This window comes from Carassius auratus, chromosome 39, assembly GCF_003368295.1.
Source record: "Carassius auratus strain Wakin chromosome 39, ASM336829v1, whole genome shotgun sequence".
NCBI classification, from domain to species: Eukaryota; Metazoa; Chordata; class Actinopteri; order Cypriniformes; family Cyprinidae; genus Carassius; species Carassius auratus.
In genome coordinates, this window is record NC_039281.1 from 2,834,027 (window position 1) to 2,852,598 (window position 18,572).

An 18,572-nucleotide genomic window follows, 5' to 3' on the forward strand; every position below is an offset into this window, starting at 1 on the left:
ACACTGTAATTTGTTTAATCTGTGCTCAATATCAGTAATTATTTCATTGTAACTCGTATTTCTTAATGTCGTCATTAGTTTGAGTGTAAAGTCAAAGTACTTTTGACACCCTGGACCCAGTTATTCAAAATAAATTTCATTGGATAAAATCGTGAAAATAGGCTTTTCTTTTTCTTTACAGACATGGCTTGCAGACTGGTTGATGAAAAAAAAACTAATAAGCCCAACATATCTGATGGAACAGTAGTAGAGGAGGCAGCAGTGTAAATTATTATTATTATTTTTTTTTTCCCCAAGCAAGAAGAATTTTCCAACAAGAGGTTACAGCCATGCTCTTTTTTGGTCATTTTCCTCATATCATTTGAACCGCTTTATAAAATAAAGGTTTGAAATTTTGCTTTAGCCCTTTTTTATCCAAATGTGTGTTCGTTTTAAATGGTCATTGTTCATTTAATTGTAAGATACAATTGCTAATTTGCAGTATCCTTGTCACTACATACTATAACATTTTAACATTATTCAAATAAAATCTTAAAATTCATTCCCTTCTGATGGTGATAAATATTTGGTTCACAATCTGTTTTTAAAGTGAAGAACTAAGTATATTAATACAACTGTGTTCTCGACACACAAAAAAGGCAATAATTAAAATGCCTATGCAAAAGACGCTGTAACTTCCTCCTCATTACTATTTGCTTGTTTCTTGCATTATCTGTTTTGTAGCTCCCTTCTAAAAACATAAACTTTTAATTTACTTTAAAAGTGGTCAACAACATGTTTATAAACCAAACAAGAACAAAGAGTTCTTCCCCCCACTCGACACGAAGGATCAGATGAGGCGCGTTTAGGGGCGGATTCTGTGACGTGTAAGCGACACATTTGATTGGCTATTAGAATGATTAGCATTCGAAGCCACCCAATTAAATGCGCCCTTACTAAACTTCCTTTATCTTCCATCCAGTAATATAAAACCAACCGCCTGTCGGCGCAACAAGGAAGGGCCCACACCGCGGAAAGCATTCCACGGAGACTTCTCACTTGCTGCTGCTTTTACGGTAAAGTATTTACGTGAAAATTACGCATCTGCTAGCCTCCGTTTACGTATTAGTTGCGTTAACCCTTACATTTAATCATAGGACAGTAGAGCTGTGCATCATCCTAAATTAGAAAGCGATATGTTTACATATTTGTTGCGTATGAGAATGCGAGCGCCGCTTTTCAAAATGGTGGTTTTTCTGTGTTACATAAGGCGCTTCCTTTCGTAACTATTTCACATTTCTCTGCAGTTTTAGGTTTTCACATTAAACTACCACCATGTCAGACGCCGAGCAGAATTATATGGAAACCTCAGAGAACGGCCACGAGGACGACCTGAACGGAGCCGGGCAGTACGAGGAGGGCCACGGGGAGGCGCAGGCCGGAGCGCAAGGAGACGCCGGTGCAGAAGACACGGCCGGGGACGAGGAAGACCCGCAGAATGGCTCGTCGGACGGGGGGCAGATTGATGCTAGCAAAGGAGAGGAAGATGCTGGGTACGTAAAAGTAACAGTTGTGCTGGATACTCGAAAGTAAAGTCCTTTGTTCTGTCCCTTCTTTGTTGGCGCCATGTGTCTTTTGTAGGGGGATGGGCGCATTTGTGAATTGAACACGGAGCGGGTTTTTAAAATGGACTGCTGTAACTGTTACCTCTTTAATTGTTCCCTTAGGCATGCATGATTTGTGAATGTGTGTGTGCGCGCTTATTCAATACATTGTGATTGTGTTGCAGTTTTTCCCGTTTATTAATCGAGAGTGGGCTTTTTCATTTGGAGAAATGGGGAAATTTTTGAAATCTGTGCTTCCACGCCCTCTCCTGGTGTCTCACTCCCGATTTTCTGCTTCGTCTCCTCAGGAAAATGTTTGTTGGGGGCCTCAGCTGGGACACGAGTAAAAAGGATCTTAAAGATTACTTCTCTAAATTTGGAGAGGTGACAGACTGCACCATCAAAATGGACCCCAACACTGGGCGATCAAGGGGATTTGGGTTTATTCTTTTTAAAGAGTCTGCCAGTGTAGATAAGGTAAACTTTGGTTCTTTGGAAAACCTGAAGTCTTGTGATTCTTCTTCGATTTTGGTTAATTTCGATTAATTTCTCTTTACACAGGTTTTAGCACAAAAAGAGCACAGACTGGATGGACGACAGATTGACCCCAAGAAGGCAATGGCAATGAAGAAAGAACCTGCTAAGAAGATCTTTGTCGGTGGACTAAACCCTGAAACTACAGAAGAGAGGATCCGCGAGTATTTTGGTGCCTTTGGCGAGGTACTGGAGTGTTCCTTTTGTGAACCTCTTTAAATTGTTTTAAGCAAGCTGAATACAAAGTTTAGACATGCATATCAAAGTTTTATATTGGAAATATGCACATTCACATGATGCTGTTTACCATTGCAGATTGAGACCATTGAACTTCCAATGGATCCAAAGACAAATAAGAGGAGAGGGTTTGTCTTCATTACCTTCAAGGAAGAAGAGGCTGTCAAGAAAATTTTGGAAAAGAAATATCACAACGTCAGTGGAACCAAGGACATAAATGGAAAAGAGGGCCTTGTGAGTGTTTCCACTGTGACGTTCACCTTGAATTTATTGATCGACGTGATTAAATCTTCTGGGATGTTGTTTGCTATTTGACCTTGTACTTACCGTCAGCATTCTTACTTGGTTATTCGTTTTAGCTGTAGTATTTATGCAGATGTTCTGTTACAGTGACTCAAACCACCCATCTTTGCCTCTTTTACCCCGCAGTGCGAGATTAAGATTGCGCAGCCAAAAGAAGTGTACCAGCAGCAGCAGTATGGAGGTCGTTTTGGAGGAGGAGGAGGAAGAGGAAGGGGACGTGGAGGTCAGTACCCTTGCTTCTTTCCTGTTGGACTGTCTCAACCACCACTCAGACTTTAGGCTGCATTAGTCTGTGCAAAGTTTACCTAGATAAAGACTGCATGCTCATCAAATTTCCAGAGATATGCATTTGAAAACAACAGAGTTAACCTTTTGTGTCTATATGAATCGAATGCTGTCAGGTTAACGGAGACCGGTCACTTATTTATAGCTTCATGCAATACAAATTGTTTTAAAGCCACTTCATGGTAATAAACAGAAGGATAATAATCATTGCTGGAAACTTGCTGAAATATGAGAAATTGTAAATTCTGCTATAAAGCACTGGAGTCTGGTCCGTGTTAATTCAGTTCAGTAACTGTAACTCAGTTACTCCAATTATGAAACCAGTTAAATTCAGCTATAAGCAGCTCTATAGAAGATATGTAACGTGACAAAGGCTAGTTTAAACGTACTGCCGAATCTGAATTTCCAATAACTTCGGACAAGTATAAATATTTGTATCAGAATTGTATTATTGCTCACATGCAGATATTTTAATCTATTTCATCTTGTGTGTGTGTATAAGTGAAGTCTTCAGATTTAATCTGTTTTAAAAGCTTTGGCTGATCACGGATCTGATTAATCTAAATCCATTCTAATGCCGCACAAAGCTGGAGCAGAAACCAATCACTTTATGGCTTTACACGCTGCTCACAGATTTCAGGGTACGTTACTGTGCCAGATGTGTTTAAAATTGGTTTTGTTTTGTAGGCCAGGGTCAGAACTGGAATCAGGGCTACAATAACTACTGGAATCAAGGCTATGGCAACCAGGGATATGGCTACGGCGGCCAGCAAGGCTACGGTGGATACGGAGGCTATGGGAACTATGATTACACAGGGGGCTACTACGGCTACGGCGGCGGATATGACTACGGTAAGCACTGATTGTCCTTGGGGTCTCCTCCCTGCCCCCGTCAGGTTCTTGTGAATGCGAGGGACTCAAGTTCCTTTCTCTGCTTTCTCTTACCCCCCTAGACCAGGGCAATACAAGCTATGGAAAAACTCCAAGACGTGGGGCTCACCAGAGTAGCTACAAGCCATACTGATCATGTGTAGTGCAGGTATGAATTTAAATTTTTTTCCCACCACTCATGATAAGGTTAATTTGGTTGTGTTGCTCCATTTACCAATTCATCTCCATTTAACCAGCTGAACTCTTAAGGCAGATAGAGCGATCCATTTCGGGGTGGGTTTTATGGTCCAGTAGGGTTGTAGCAGTAGATCACGATAGGCCCCATCTTGTCACCTCATTATTAATTTATTTACAAGTTAACCATTGGCGTAGATTAATGTGGCTAAATCTCAGTGTTTTCTCTCTTTAAAGGTCGTAAAGCTGCAGAGCAGGAGCCAGCGGTCTGGTCACAGTGAACATTGGGGTCTTTTACTTTTGGAAGTTGGCAGAATCTGGACTTCTGCTTCATTTTGTACAGAAAACATAAGGAACTGGGGGGCGCAAATGTCACTTCACGTTTGTTTTATAATTTTTTTTTTTTTTTTTTTTTTTTTTCATTTTGTGTCCTTTTTACATTTCCAGAGATGGAAGTGTTATTTTTTTACTGTACTTTTTGGTACCTTTTTGAATCTATTGTATTGTATGGTTGTATTTTACATCATGGCTGTGTCTATCACATCTAGGCTCAGAGCCCTCAAAATGCTTTCAAAATAAACAGTTTTGGTTAATTTTTCTTTAGTGTTTCTAGATTTATTTTCTTTCCTTTTGTCACCTTTGCTTTGTTTTGCAAAGCTGCATGGCTTCAAGGTGAGCTGAAAAGGGATTTCTTATCGATTGTAAGCTTGTCCGTTGAAATCTGTTAGTGGCAAGTCTTGGTGACTTTTTTTTTTTCTCTCTACTGCTTTTAAGGAGAAATCCTCTCATCCTGTTATATATTTAAGAGTGGCTTTAATAGTGATTCAGCTATACCTCAAAACATACACAGGTAACTGTAACATGATTCTTTCTCGAAACACTGGATACACATTTCTCCAGTGTCTTGGACACATTTCAAGAAATAAACTTGATTTTTAAGATGTCTAAGTCTTTTGTGTATCTTTTGCATAATGAAGTCATCTTTTATAACCAATAAAGTCTAGTTTGCATTTGAAGAAATTATAACGTCTGTGATAACCGCATTATTATTGTACAAAATGACAGCAAAAACTAGGTTGTAAGGTTGGTTGGAGATGGATCTTTCATTTCTGCTTTTGTTTGAACTTAAAATTCTATTTAAAGCAACAGCAACATTTTTACACTTGTCAGTTCTGGATATTTTTTTATTAAGCCGATATGTGCAGAGTTTAGTTCAATTTGTTTAGAAAGCGGTCTAAAATTGGCATGGTGCGTAGTAACGGCATCTACCAGCAGAGGCCAGGCTAAAGTCTTTTTTTATTATTTTTTTTTTTTATAAGTAGTACTATTTTAAGGTATGTAATTGATTAAATGTGGCAGTAAAGACCTAAAATGTATATTTCAATAAGTGTTCTATTACAATTTCCACCATATTAAGCAGTAAAACAGTTTAACAATACGTTTTTCTAAAGCATCAAATCAGCATAATTCAAATGATCATGTTACGCTGAAGCCTGGAGTAATAAATTACTTATGTTAAAATCTATTAAAACAAGTTATTTTAAATTAATACATTACAATACTCTTTCCGTTTTATCAAATAAATGCAGACTTGGTGCATAAAAGACTTTACCAAAAACATTTAAAAAGAATATTACAAACATTTTGTTTATGAAGTTCATTTGTGTCTTCTAGTGTTTTTGCTCCAAGACAGTCATATTCACGACAAAGTTTTTCATATGGCCAATGTTTTGCTTAAAATGTTAGTTGACAAATCTTGCTGCCTTGCAAGTTCTGATTATTCCTTCTGTAAAATCAAATCTAGTTTACAGAAGTAACATGGTTTTTGTAGGCGTGTTATGCAACTTTGAAACCCAAAATGTATAGCAGTATCCCAGAATGAAATTTTCTTAAACTCTAAACAGATAAAATGACAACTATTTTTCTTTTTTCTTTTATTTCAATCAAAATAAAACCTGAGGAAATCCAGGCAAATAAAACAAAAGGAAAACCCTGAGGACACACAATGGTGTACATTTATGTTCTGATGTGTTTTTTTAGGTGAAACACCAAACTTACGCTACAGACATTTATTTGGCACATTTATTTACCATTAAAAAAAAATCAACAGTCTTTGTTGAGATATAAAGCTCAGAAATTAGAGATTTTGCCGTGGATTTCCCCCGGTTCACACGTAATGCTACATTTTCTTAAAAAAAAAAAAGTAGAAACAACCATATGTACAATAAAGAACTTTAAAACACTGCCACTTGAAAATAATGTTTTTTTCTTTTCTTGTAAACGTCTAACGAATACTTTTAAACAAAAGAATAAGACACCCTTTGGCGGTTTAGCTCATTAAAAAGCCCTGTAATCTGGTGAATATGTGATGTCTGCTGATCGTGGGGTGAGCAGCAACATCCCGACATAAAATAAAGAATTCTCCACAGGAGGAAGGTGAAAGACTCAAATGTCCATCTCAAACTGGTTGTCATCCGCTATAAAAAAAATAGAGGTTGATTAGAGTGTTTCTTTGAGATATTCTATGTTCTTTTCCCCTGTTCCCACCATAAAATCAAAACAGTAATTGTGACTTTCTCACAATTATTTCAGTATTTTTCCTTGCAATTGTGAGTTTATATCTTGCTATTCCTATATATATATATATTTTTTTTTTTTTTTTTTTTTAAATGCAATTGCATTTGCAACTTTTTCATATTTCTGACTTTTTCCCTAACATTTTTTATTTTTATTTTATATCACAGTTCTGAGTTTGTCTTGTGAAATATAAACTCAAAATTGCAAAACAAAGAAGGACAGGACAGGATATACCAAAAGAATGCGCTTCATGGGAAATTTGATTGCTTAAAAGTGTCCTGGAATTGTGATTGCAAAACAGGTTTTTCTTTTTTGCCATTTTCTTTTTCTGGAGCAGAAAACAATTTTACCTGCCAGATCCTTCTCCTCCTCCAACTCCTCTTTGAGTTCCTGAAGTTTGGACATGGGATGGTGTGAAGGAACAGTCACCCCAGGAATTTGGGGCAAACAACAGGGTGGGGTCCGGGCGATGGGAGAGTTCCTGCAGTCCAGGAGGAATTTTCTATCATAAATGATCCGAGTTCCTGAAGAAGGTATAGAACGTATATTAAATTAACCAATCAGACGGCTAGAAAAATATATTTACACTCTAGTCTGCATGGTACAACATGTAAGAAAAGAAAAAAAAAAACTTTAGATTCCAGTCAAATGTTTTAGCACTCAAAACCAAATGATAAAATGTGACTCTGATGAGGATTTCTTGGGACTAAAACCAAAATTGAACAGCAATTCTAATCTGTTTAACAAAACAAAAGAAAGATAGCAATTAACTTTGATGTGCCACTCAACATGTCCACGCTAGATTGTAAACAAAGACTGAAATGTTTCAGATTTTGCATGTGAAAAGAAGCACTCATGGGCTGAACTGAACTGCAGGACTCAGCACCTCCCGTTTTAGTTCTTGGAAATTTGAGCACGTTGCACATGAGCAAGCAGAGCCGAGACGTGAGGCACCACAATGTAACAGATGAGTGTTGTTAACATGTAGTGGGACTGAATTATCCCGGTTAGGTTTGTTCTGATTTAAGAGCTGTTAACGGTGCTATCATACACCAAACGTAATGTCATTTCTGTTGTAGTTAAAGCTGTACTCTATCCAGCGTTCCCACCAGTGGCTGAAAAACATGTTATGCAACCATTGCTATTTAGTTCAGTGTGTGTTCTGGACAAAAGATGGCTGAGAGAGAGGGGGGGTCAGGGTGTGGATGGAGGTGGTGACAGGGGTTGGACCAACAGTGGTCTCAACTGTGAGCTGCTCTGGTCAGAGGAATGCAGGGAGACCAACCCAAAAGTTTCAGCAGGACTTTGTTCTGCTCAAGCATGCTTGTTCCTTCATTGCTCTTCAGCAAGTCTGAAATTTGTTTAGATTAAAGCACCACATTCCACTCCCAAGCACCAGAAAAAAAAAAACAACAGGAAAAAGGGAAATTATATTTTGCATTAAGAAAACAAAACTCACTTTTGGATTATTATTGGCATAATTGGGACATTTTGTTCATGTGTTTGTTTTTTAAATAAACAGCCCAACAAATACTACCTTGAGATGTATGAATGATTTCACCCCAAAATCAATGAAAAAAAGTCTCTTATTTTTCTTTGTTGTATGTTTTCTTTGGTGTATGAATTATTTATTATATATTAAACAATGCAGAAGAACCTTAATGGTCCATCAAGCTAAATATTTGTCTTTTTTTATTTAGGTTGGAACAGGTTTAGCGAGATATACTGTGACATATATGAATGCACATGTCTCTGGAACCGTCCAGGATACAGTGGCCCCAATGAACCCATTTTCCTGAGCACACGGAGTTCTGTTATTCCTGAAATCCACAGCAGCTGTGAAGGAGGAGGGGTGTTTCTAAGAACTGCCTCCTCCTCTGCATGTGCTACAGTTACAGCCACATGCGAAAGATATAGGGACAAAGGAGATTGAGAAACATGTGGGGTAGAGGGTCCTTCCCATTAAATAAAGGGGCAAGCATTTGTTTTTCACAAGATTAGATTAACTCGAAGCCAAGTTTCAAATGGGAGCATGTAAATTGCAAATAAGACCACCAGACATTGCTACATAACAACAAGCACGGCAGTTGGACACTCTTGCTGCAGGCATCTGCCATAAATGATTAACTTGTTACAGTGAGATGTTTCGAATAGGCAAACTATATCTCAGATCATTACAGTCTGATAACATGAAAAGTATTTTTTGTCTTAATGTACTTTGTTAAAATGCACACCCACAGTAAATAACTTATTGCAAGTCAACCAATATAGCAAATGTTAAAAAGTATTGCATCAGACTTTCATATTGCTTAAAATAGTTAAGACTGAGTGCGGTTTAACACATGGTGAGTTCAACCAATAAGAAATGAGCTACAGTGTTTCAATCACAATCATACACAGCCATCATCCTCCTCAGGTGACAGTAGTGGTTTTATTTTTATTTATCATGTTAATGAACCTTAAATAACCTTGTTGCGTAATTTGATGTACAATATCCATATATTTTTTTAAAAGCTAAAGATACATGCACACTATTAGGCACAGTCTTACCCCCTGGTGTGGTGGAGAAGAGTGTTCCTCCAGGGGTCTGGCTGTAGCAGTCTGGGAGCTGGGACCAGTCTTTGAGGTGCAGGACACGCGTGGGAATGGGGCAGCTCTTGCTCTGCTGTGTGTTGCTGGACATCGTGGGTGAAATGCGCTCTAAACTCTGTGCCACTGAACACGATGATAAACCAGAGCTCTGAAGACTTGCTTCTGTCCCACACTCGTGTTGGGTTAAGATCAAACTTAGCGCAACAAAGTTTCAAACACCACAAATAACGACAAAGATATTTTTAGCGTGCCGTGGACAGCGCTGGTCTCGTGATTCTCGCTGAAGAGAGTCTGTCTCTGTGTGTGTGTGTGTGTTTCTGCAGTGGTGAAGCCGAGCGCTGGAGGCATTTAACAACAGCTCAGACTACGTGACTCGTCTCATGTGATAAACGACACTTGAGCAACAAAAAAAGAAAACAGGCGCGTAACATGCAGGGTTGCCAGGTCTTTCAGGGAAAATTATTTGTTTTTTACAAATCTTCTTCCAAGCATGTGATTTTCCATGACACTTTACACAAACACGTATGGAAGCCAAGTTCCTCCACATAAGAAAATTAATACATAGGACTACATAAAAAAAAGGAAAAAAAAGTGATATAAGTATGACACGTAAGTATTTGATGTCTAAATCATCTGATAAAAATGTATGAGATAGAAATAAAAATTATGAGATACTTGGTAAAATATATGAAATATTAATTCATAATTATTAATAAACATTTGAGTTTATGAGATATTAAGTCTTACCAAAACGTGATTTTATTTTTATTGGGTGTCAGAAACGCGCTTCCATAATTATAGGATAAAACATAATAATAATAATAATAATAATAATAATAATAAAGTCAACATATGCTTAGCAAAAGGAGGTTACCTTTATGAGAATTATGGAAAATTATTTTTTACCAACCTTAGGGGTTTAAATGTTTATTGTTATTATTATATTTTGTGTTATTTATATTTGGAACATTGTCTAAACAGTTTGAAACAGTTTAAAAAACATGGTTGTAAATGTAGCCTTTATACTATTTATTGTATATATTTTTTAGACTGTTTGAGTGTAATGCCGGGCAAATGCCAATGTAAACAGAAACTGTTAAAGGTGTTTTGAATAGGATTAGTCGTGTGTAAATAGTAACATGTTCCTGTTAGTGGTACAGATAGAGAACGAACATCATGTACTGATAACATACTATCCATATGTTATATGGCACAATAACATGTACCGTTAGGCATATTTGTGTTGGGCATATTGATTGAGAGCGCTGTAGTTTCACATCCCACACAGCAGTGTCGACAAATCAGAAGGTATGTGGTTCCTTTCCTTTCCTCAGTTATTCGAAAGAGTTTCCCTAGTTTATTAAGTGACTCAGAATTCATGAATTTAACCCACTCACCCCCCCCCCCCTCGTTGTGCTGCGTTTTTTGCCACACTTTTTCCTTCCCACAGACTTCCCACTGAGGTGCCTTGATACAGCACTCTGGGAACAGCCTATTCGTTCAGGAAATTTCTTTCTGTGTCTTACCCTCTCGCTTGAGGGTTTCAATGATGGCCTTCTGGTCAGCAGTCTTACCCATGATTGCGGTTTTGAGTAATGAACCACGCTGGGAGTTTTTAAAAGCCTCAGGAATCTTTTGCAGGTGTTTAGAGTAAATTAGTTGATTCAGATGATTAGGTTAATAGCTTGTTTAGAGAACCTTTTCATGATATGCTAATTTTTTGAGATAGGAATTTTGGGTTTTCATGAGCTGTATGCCAGTATTAAAACAATAAAAGACCTGAAATATTTCAGTTGGTGTGCAATGAATCTAAAATATATGAAAGTTTAATTTTTATCATTATATTATGGAAAATAATGAACTTTATCACAATATGCTAATTTTTTGAGAAGGACCTGTATTCTTGTGATGCTAAAGCTTAATTTTCAGCATCACCACCTCACTCTTCAGTGTTACGTGATCCAACAGAAATCATTCTAATGTGATGATTTGCTGCTCTAGAAACATTTCTAATGATTTGAGATGTTAGACATAAACCCTCGCTGCTTCCCGGCTTGTCACATGGCCACTCAGCACTAAGTTTTATGCAAGAGGAATTTCTCAGTTTTTCTACCATTTTGAAGACTTCAGATCACGAGGACCCAGTTAAACAGGTAATACAAAGTTAGCCCTAACAGTCTGAAGTGCTTTCCTAGCAGAGAACGAAAGCAGCATGTCAGTCCAATAAGACCACAATAACACACTGTCAACTGTCTTTGGGTGACCATAAGAAAAGTTCTTCATATCAAGGGTTGAATGAAACTAAAGGGTTCTTCATTCTCTGTCTCTCTGTTTTTTTTTCGGAAGCTGTTACATAAAGTCACTGAACGGAGAAGCTGACTGTTAATTAGTGTCATCCCAAACTCAATCTTAATAAGGGTCTCTGTTCATTAGACACGTTTTCAGACAGCCGTTATTTATACTGCATGCAGGAATGCTTTTCTCTTGCCAGTTGCCATTACTCTTCAATTTCATCCTTAGGTATATAGGAGCAGACGTACGCACACATTATGAACCCCAGCGTAAGGTCATGGCCATTCAGAGACCGTTCCCCTACGACAGGCCTGGACGCGACCGCAGATACAACAGCATGGGCCGAGGAGTCTCCTTTGAGAAAATGAGACGTGATAATATTTAACCTTGAACTTTACTTTGATATATCTCACTGCTGTTCAGAAGTTTAGGGTCGGTATGATTTTTTTCTAAAATATTTAATTCTCACCAAGGCTACATTTATTTGGTCAATAAAAAACAGTCATATTGTGAAACATTATTACAAATGTGAGTACTTTTTGTCTATTTGAATATTGTAATTTATTCCTGTGATACTATTTTATAAAAATATACAAGAAAGTATTTATGAAATTCCGTATAAAAGTATTTTTTTTACTTTTGATGAAGTAATGCCTTGCTGAATAAAAGTATCAATTAAAAAATAAATAAAATAAAGATCTTGCTTACTCCAGATAAGTTTCTGTGGATATGCATTTTTTTTCCCCAGGGTTATGTGATTTGACAGAAAGTTAAAAATAACATTTGCTGTCACTTTTGATTGGTTTAATTCTTGATGAATTAAAGTATCTTTTTTTAAAAACATAAAAAAAATAACTTTTGAGTGGTAGTGTATATATAAAGACAAATAAAGACACTATGGCACTCGGCTGAAATAGTTACAAAACAATAGTTGCTGATTTGGACGGCTAAATGCATGGTTGTAGGTTCAATCCTCGTGTGATTTCTGGCATAATTTTCCAGACTTAACCTTGGAATAATGGACTGCATTTTTTATATAGCATTTATAATGTCACTTCAGATACGAAAGCCTCTGCTAAATGAAGAATAAAGGAGCTTTCTTTTATAGCATTAGTTTACTCTGTTGAGACAAATCTTTGAATCTTGTTCTGTTTCTGTAGCTTCCTGTCAACATACTTGTGCACGGTTAAGTCAAACAGACAGTGAAAGGCTTATCAGGCAGAATATATATTTTTTCTTAACTTGATCTTTTTCTTATTTGCCTCAAAGATGGTCGTTATGGAGACGGTGGCAACATTGTGTGCACATGAGAGGCCTTCCGTACAGAGCCACTGAGACTGACAGATACAATGTGTGTCCTTTTACACACACGTGTTTATTTCAAGTCTGTGTTCTTGTATAGGTTAATACAAAGTGTTTATTTGATTACATAGCATCCTAATTAATGTTCTGTTTACTGTCTATTTCTATGTTTTCTTCTCTAGTTCTTCTCTCCACTGAACCCAGTGCATGTTCATCTGGAGATCGGTCCTGATGGAAGAGTAACAGACGAGATGGATGTAGAGTTTGCTACATATGAGGATGCTGTGGCTGCCATGTTGAAGGACAAAGCCAATATGCGTAAGTGTTACAGGGAACATTATAGGGAGTATTACAAAGGTAATACTGAAAGATTTTCATTAAAGGGATAGTTCACCCAATTTTTTTTAAATACCCTATTTTGTGTCAGAAGAAATTCATAAAGGTTTTGAACAACTTCAGGTTGGGTAAATGATGACAGAATTAATTTTGAGTGAACTGTCCCTTTAAATTCCATCCTATAAATTGGTCTTGAATGTCAGATTTTTTCTGTTGAATGAAACTGAACAACTTTGTTTATGATAGTTGATATTCTGGAGCCTAACTGACAACACTAAAGGCCTGCTCACACCAAGGACAGTTACTGTAACGATGAAGTTTTGAATGATATCCCTGGATTTACTTTCAAAGCAACTTTTCAAGCTAATGAATAATGAAAACATTGATAGCCAATCAGAATCCACTTAGCATTCAAACCAGCAGATAACAAAACTGCAGGATGTGTTTATAATAAACATAATGTTATCGTCTGTTGGTGTGGACACTAAATAAATATAGTTATCATTCTTTATGTGAATGGGCTTTTATTCTCATGGAGCTGTTCCTAAACTCTACGACAGGGGGCGGAAGTGGGGGATATGGTAGTCAAAAGATGGGCAGTATGGGTAAGACCTATTCTAAGACATAAGTAACTCTTTCTGAGCGGCTATCATAAATGCGTAACTGTTGCTCTGAAGGAAACCAGTCATCACATGGACACAGCAGTCCACAGATGGGCTCTGGCTACAGCGGGGGTGATGGTAACCAGAGTGGCATGGGGGGCTACAGTGACTACATTGACTGTCAGCTCTACCGTAGCTCTGCTAGGCAGTTCCCTGCCAAATCCTATCACCCTTGGACCCCTAGGTGTTGCTATTCTTCATGCCTGATTTAAAAGCCTTTTGTGTTATCCTGTTGTAGCATACCTCAAGCAGTACCTCAAAGGTACTTAAAATATAATCTGAATTAAAGCTGCAAGCAGCGATGAATGGGCCCTCGCACCCGGGCTCACCGCCATCGTGTTGCTTTAGTAAAAAGGTGAACATTGAGAAATATGCATTTAATGTCCTAAATATAAGTGGAATATATCAAAGTATATCCCATATATGTGCCAATCTTACCGTTGCCAGCAGGTGGCGCTATCATTATAATGGAATATTGGCCTTCAGATGTGTTCAGGCCAGGACTCTTATCAAACATGTGAAGTTTGGGGAAGATTGAACATTTTATGCTTGAGTTACAACAACTTCTCTTGCTGTGGCAAGACATCAAATTTTGTCATGGCGCCATGGAAACGCCCTTTAACAAAAACTCAAGATCTCCAAAAGGTAACATTGCACAGGCCTTTATATTAGACTGACCACAAAATATATGTTAATCTCAAAAAAATTATAGGAGTAGTTTTTCGCAGCGTAAAACATGTCACTTCCTGTTGCCAATAGGTGGCGCTATGACTATAACTGAATGTGGGCATGTAGATCTGTTAAGGGCAGAAGTTTTATCTAACATGTGAAGTTTGGGGCAGATTGGACATTGTATGTCTGAGTTACAGCAACTTCCTTTTTCATGGCGAAACATCGAAATTTGTCAGGCCGCCATGGACCCGCCCTTTAACGAAACCTCAAGTCCTTCGCAATTTATTATCGCAAAGGGCTTTAGATTACACTGACCAAGTTTGGTGTTGATCTGAATAAATCTCTAGGAGGAGTTCTTTAAAGTACAACCCCTGAAAATGGCAAAAACAACACCAATTTTGAAGGGAAAATTCAAAATAACCGACTTCCTGTTGGGATCCGGATTTCGTACCAAGAGACTTTTTTGTAGGTATTGGAGTGTTACATGTGTGTACCAATTTTTGTACATGTACGTGAGACATAGCTCGAGGCAGACTCCGTTGAAAGTGTATAGGTGGCGCTATCGAGCCATTCTGCCACACCCGGTGGAATATTGGCCTGCAGATCTGTTCAGGTCAGGACTCTTATCACACATGTGAAGTTTGGGGAAGATCGGACATTTTATGCCTGAGTTATAACATCTTTTATTAACATGGCGAGACATCGAACTTCGCCATGGTGCCGTGGACACGCCTTTCAACGAAAACTCAAGATCTTCACAACTGAACATCGCACAGGCCTTTAGATTAGATTGACCACAAAAAATACATTGATGTCAAAAAATTTCTAAGAGTAGTTCATCACAGCGTAAAATATGACACTTCCTGTTGCCAATAGGTGGCGCTATGACTTTAACGGAATATGGGCACGTCAATCTGTTCAGGTTCAGAGTTTCATCAAACATGTGAAGTTTGGGGCAGATTGGACATTGTATGTGTGAGTTATAGCAACTTCATTTTTCGTGGCGAATCATCGAAATTCGCCAGGCCGCCACGGACACGCCCTGCAACGAAAACTCAAGATCTTCGCAATTTAACATCGCAAAGGCCTTTAGATTAGTCACACCAAATTTGGTGTTGATTTGAGGAAATCTCTAGGAGGAGTTAGTTAAAATACAACACATGGAAATGAACAAAATTACACAAAATTTGCTCATAATATTAAAAATAACCGACTTCCTGTTGGGTTTAGAATTTTGGTCCAAGAGTCTTTTTTGTAGGTATTGGTGTGTTACATATGTGTGCCAATTTTCGTGCATGTACGTGAAACATAGCTGGAAGGCTGTTGATTTTCTTAGTATAGGTGGCGCTGTCGAGCCATTTTGCAACACCCTCTTCTGAATCCTATATCAGACGAAAATTTTCACCAGGTTTGACGCGTGTGCAAAGTTTCATGACTTTTTGAGCATGTTAAAGCCCTCAAAAATGCGATTCATTCGGGAGAAGAAGAAGAAGAATAATAATTAAAGCTGCAAGCAGCGATGAACGGGCCCTCGCACCCGGGCTCACCGTTGTGTGGCTTTAGTAAAAAGGTGAACGTTGAGAAATATGCATTTAATGTCCTAAATATAAGTTGAATATATCAAAGTATATCCCATATATGTGCCAATCTTACCGTTGCCAGCAGGTGGCACTATCATTATAATGGAATATTGGCCTTCAGATGTGTTCAGGCCAGGACTCTTATCAAACGTGAAGTTTGGGGAAGATTGAACATTTTATGCTTGAGTTACAACATCTTCTCTTGCTGTGGCAAGACATCAAATTTTGTCATGGCGCCATGGAAACACCCTTTAACAAAAACTCAAGATCTCCAAAAGTTAACATTGCACAGGCTTTTAGATTAGACTGACCACAAAATATATGTTAATTTCAAAAAAATAATAGGAGTAGTTTGTCGCAGCGTAAAACATGTCACTTCCTGTTGCCAATAGGTGGCGCTATGACTATAACTGAATGTGGGCATGTAGATCTGTTAAGGGCAGAAGTTTTATCTAACATGTGAAGTTTGGGGCAGATTGGACATTGTATGTCTGAGTTACAGCAACTTCCTTTTTCATGGCGAAACATCGAAATTTGTCAGGCCGCCATGGACACGCCCTTTAACGAAATCTAAAGATCTTCGCAAATTAACATCACAAAGGGCTTAAGATTACACTGACCAGGTTTGGTGTTGATCTGAATAAATCTCTAGGCGGAGTTCGTTAAAGTACAACCCCTGAAAATGGCAAAAACAACGCCAATTTTGCAGAGAAAATTCTAAATAACCGACTTCCTGTTGGGATTCGGATTTCGTACCAAGAGACTTTTTTGTAGGTATTGGTGTGTTACATGTGTATACCGATTTTTGTACATGTACGTGAAACATAGCTCGAGGCGCACTCTGTTGAAAGTGTATAGGTGGCGCTATCGAGCCATTTTGCCACACCTGATGGAATATTGGCCTTCAGATCTGTTCAGGTCAGGACTCTTATCACACATGTGCAGTTTGGGGAAGATCGGACATTTTATGCCTGAGTTATAACATCTTTTATTCCCATGGCGAGACATCGAACTTCGTGACGGCGCCATGGACACGCCTTTTAACGAAAACTCAAGATCTTCACAACTTAACATCGCACAGGCCTTTAGATTAGACTGACCACAAAAAATACATTGATGTCATAAAATTTCTAGGAGTAGTTAATCGCAGTGTAAAATATGTCACTTCCTGTTGCCAATAGGTGGCGCTATGACTATAACTGAATATGGGCATGTCAATCTGTTCAGGTCAGGAGTCTCATCAAACATGTGAAGTTTGGGGCAGATTGGCCATTGTATGTCTGAGTTATAGCAACTTCGTGTTTCATGGCGAATCATCAAAATTCGCCAGGCCGCCACGGACACGCCCATTAACGAAAACTCAAAAGCTTCGCAATTTAACATCGCAAAGGCCTTCAGATTAGGCATACCAAATTTGGTGTTGATCTGAATGAATCTCTAGGAGGAGTTCGTTAAAATACAACGCATGGAAATGACAAAAATGACACAAAATTTCCTCATATTATTAGAAATAACCGACTTCCTGTTGGGTTTCGGATTTTGCTCCAAGAGACTTTTTTGTAGGTATTCGAGAGTTACATGTGTATACCGATTTTCATACATGTACATGAAACGTAGCTCGAGGCGCACACCGTTGAACGTGTATAGGTGGCGCTGTTGAGCCATTTTGCCACACCCACTTCTGAAACCCATATCAGACGTAAATTTTCGCCAGTTCTGAGGTGTGTGCAAAGTTTCATGACTTTTCGAGCATGTTTAGGCCCTCAAAAATGCGATTCATTTTGGAGAAGAAGAATAATAATAAATATAGCTGCAAGCAGCGATGGCGGGCTCAAGCCACCAATGCCATCGCCACCCCGGTGGCATCAGGTAAACTGTTCACAATATCCCTCTGGCAGTGAGGTTTTAAAGGATATGGCAGTTAAAGGGTTAATCCGAATCATCAAGACTTTAAAATCACATTCACAGAACAATATATATAACTTTAGTGACACTTTACAATAATATTTCATTTCTAAACATTATGTTAACATGAACAATATTTATATAGCATTCATTCATGTCAGTTAATATTCCAAACTTAAACATTAAAACATTGTTTTTTCCAAGCACATTTTACCAATTCCAAACCATATCAATCTTAATAACTACCATTATTTTTTTATTTAATCATTTATGAGTGCTATACAATAGTCCAGGAAAGCTGGAAGAGAAAAACTCCTTATTTTCATGTGTGCAGAATTATTGGGCATGTTTTCTTTTACAGATGAAATGCGCTAAAAAAAGAGTTTTAACTCTGTAAAGCCTGTGAGAAATATCAAACACAAATGCAATACAGAAATTGATAAGTTAAGACTTGGCCATTGTACAAAAAATGCTGACTGGGTCATGAGGTCAGAAAAGAAGAAGAAAAAAACAGGTCAAGAAGAACTGACAAAAAGAATTGCAAAATAATTAGGAATTAATGTGAAGATTAATTTTTAGTCAATTCTGCAAGACAGGAGGTGGAATAAAAAAGAGCTCCTAAATCTTAATCCCAGATTCTGGAAGAT

General features: G+C 37.9%; 3 protein-coding genes across 4 annotated transcripts; 2 read left to right on the forward strand and 1 right to left on the reverse strand.

Annotated features, from left to right (window-relative positions):
* The first annotated feature begins 961 nt into the window (after window positions 1–961).
* On the forward strand, window positions 962–4,950 carry LOC113057671 (heterogeneous nuclear ribonucleoprotein A/B-like). Of its 2 annotated transcripts, XM_026225127.1 has the most exons (9): window positions 962–1,055; window positions 1,287–1,532; window positions 1,892–2,060; window positions 2,145–2,303; window positions 2,433–2,588; window positions 2,784–2,880; window positions 3,630–3,794; window positions 3,896–3,981; window positions 4,245–4,948. In XM_026225127.1, exons 2-8 carry the CDS (start codon window positions 1,315–1,317, stop codon window positions 3,964–3,966), a joined length of 1,035 nt encoding a protein of 344 aa, XP_026080912.1. In that variant the 5' UTR covers window positions 962–1,055; window positions 1,287–1,314; the 3' UTR covers window positions 3,967–3,981; window positions 4,245–4,948. The 2 variants fall into 2 exon arrangements, with proteins under 2 accessions (XP_026080912.1, XP_026080913.1); XM_026225128.1 differs by lacking the exon at window positions 3,896–3,981 and having other exon boundaries at window positions 4,245–4,950.
* A 974-nt stretch (window positions 4,951–5,924) lies between these two features.
* Window positions 5,925–9,550, reverse strand: LOC113057673 (eukaryotic translation initiation factor 4E-binding protein 3-like). The gene is made up of 3 exons (XM_026225130.1): window positions 9,135–9,550; window positions 6,935–7,108; window positions 5,925–6,484 (listed from the first exon to the last, which is right to left on the reverse strand). The coding sequence occupies exons 1-3, from the start codon at window positions 9,265–9,267 to the stop codon at window positions 6,453–6,455; spliced, it is 339 nt and encodes a 112-aa protein (XP_026080915.1). The 5' UTR covers window positions 9,268–9,550; the 3' UTR covers window positions 5,925–6,452.
* A 2,195-nt stretch (window positions 9,551–11,745) lies between these two features.
* Window positions 11,746–13,997, forward strand: LOC113058010 (heterogeneous nuclear ribonucleoprotein H2-like). Its single transcript, XM_026225682.1, has 6 exons — window positions 11,746–11,839; window positions 12,629–12,653; window positions 12,738–12,819; window positions 12,953–13,098; window positions 13,638–13,711; window positions 13,784–13,997. The coding sequence occupies exons 1-6, from the start codon at window positions 11,746–11,748 to the stop codon at window positions 13,978–13,980; spliced, it is 618 nt and encodes a 205-aa protein (XP_026081467.1). The 3' UTR covers window positions 13,981–13,997.
* Window positions 13,998–18,572: the final 4,575 nt, after the last annotated feature.

Excerpts from the sequence above, each read along its gene's own strand:
- LOC113057673 (XM_026225130.1), bottom strand. The coding sequence starts at position 9,267 with ATGTCCAGCAACACACAGCAGAGCAAGAGCTGCCCCATTCCCACGCGT. Across the intron at positions 7,109-9,134 it reads CTTCTCCACCACACCAGGGG|GAACTCGGATCATTTATGAT; the intron begins GTAAGACTGTGC and ends TACCTTCTTCAG. Across the intron at positions 6,485-6,934 it reads GGAGGAGAAGGATCTGGCAG|CGGATGACAACCAGTTTGAG; the intron begins GTAAAATTGTTT and ends TTTTTTTTATAG.
- LOC113058010 (XM_026225682.1), top strand. The coding sequence starts at position 11,746 with ATGGCCATTCAGAGACCGTTCCCCTACGACAGGCCTGGACGCGACCGC. Across the intron at positions 11,840-12,628 it reads CTCCTTTGAGAAAATGAGAC|CTTCCTGTCAACATACTTGT; the intron begins GTGATAATATTT and ends CTGTTTCTGTAG. Across the intron at positions 12,654-12,737 it reads TGTCAACATACTTGTGCACG|ATGGTCGTTATGGAGACGGT; the intron begins GTTAAGTCAAAC and ends TTTGCCTCAAAG.
- LOC113057671 (XM_026225127.1), top strand. The coding sequence starts at position 1,315 with ATGTCAGACGCCGAGCAGAATTATATGGAAACCTCAGAGAACGGCCAC. Across the intron at positions 2,589-2,783 it reads TAAATGGAAAAGAGGGCCTT|TGCGAGATTAAGATTGCGCA; the intron begins GTGAGTGTTTCC and ends TTTACCCCGCAG. Across the intron at positions 2,881-3,629 it reads AAGAGGAAGGGGACGTGGAG|GCCAGGGTCAGAACTGGAAT; the intron begins GTCAGTACCCTT and ends TTTGTTTTGTAG.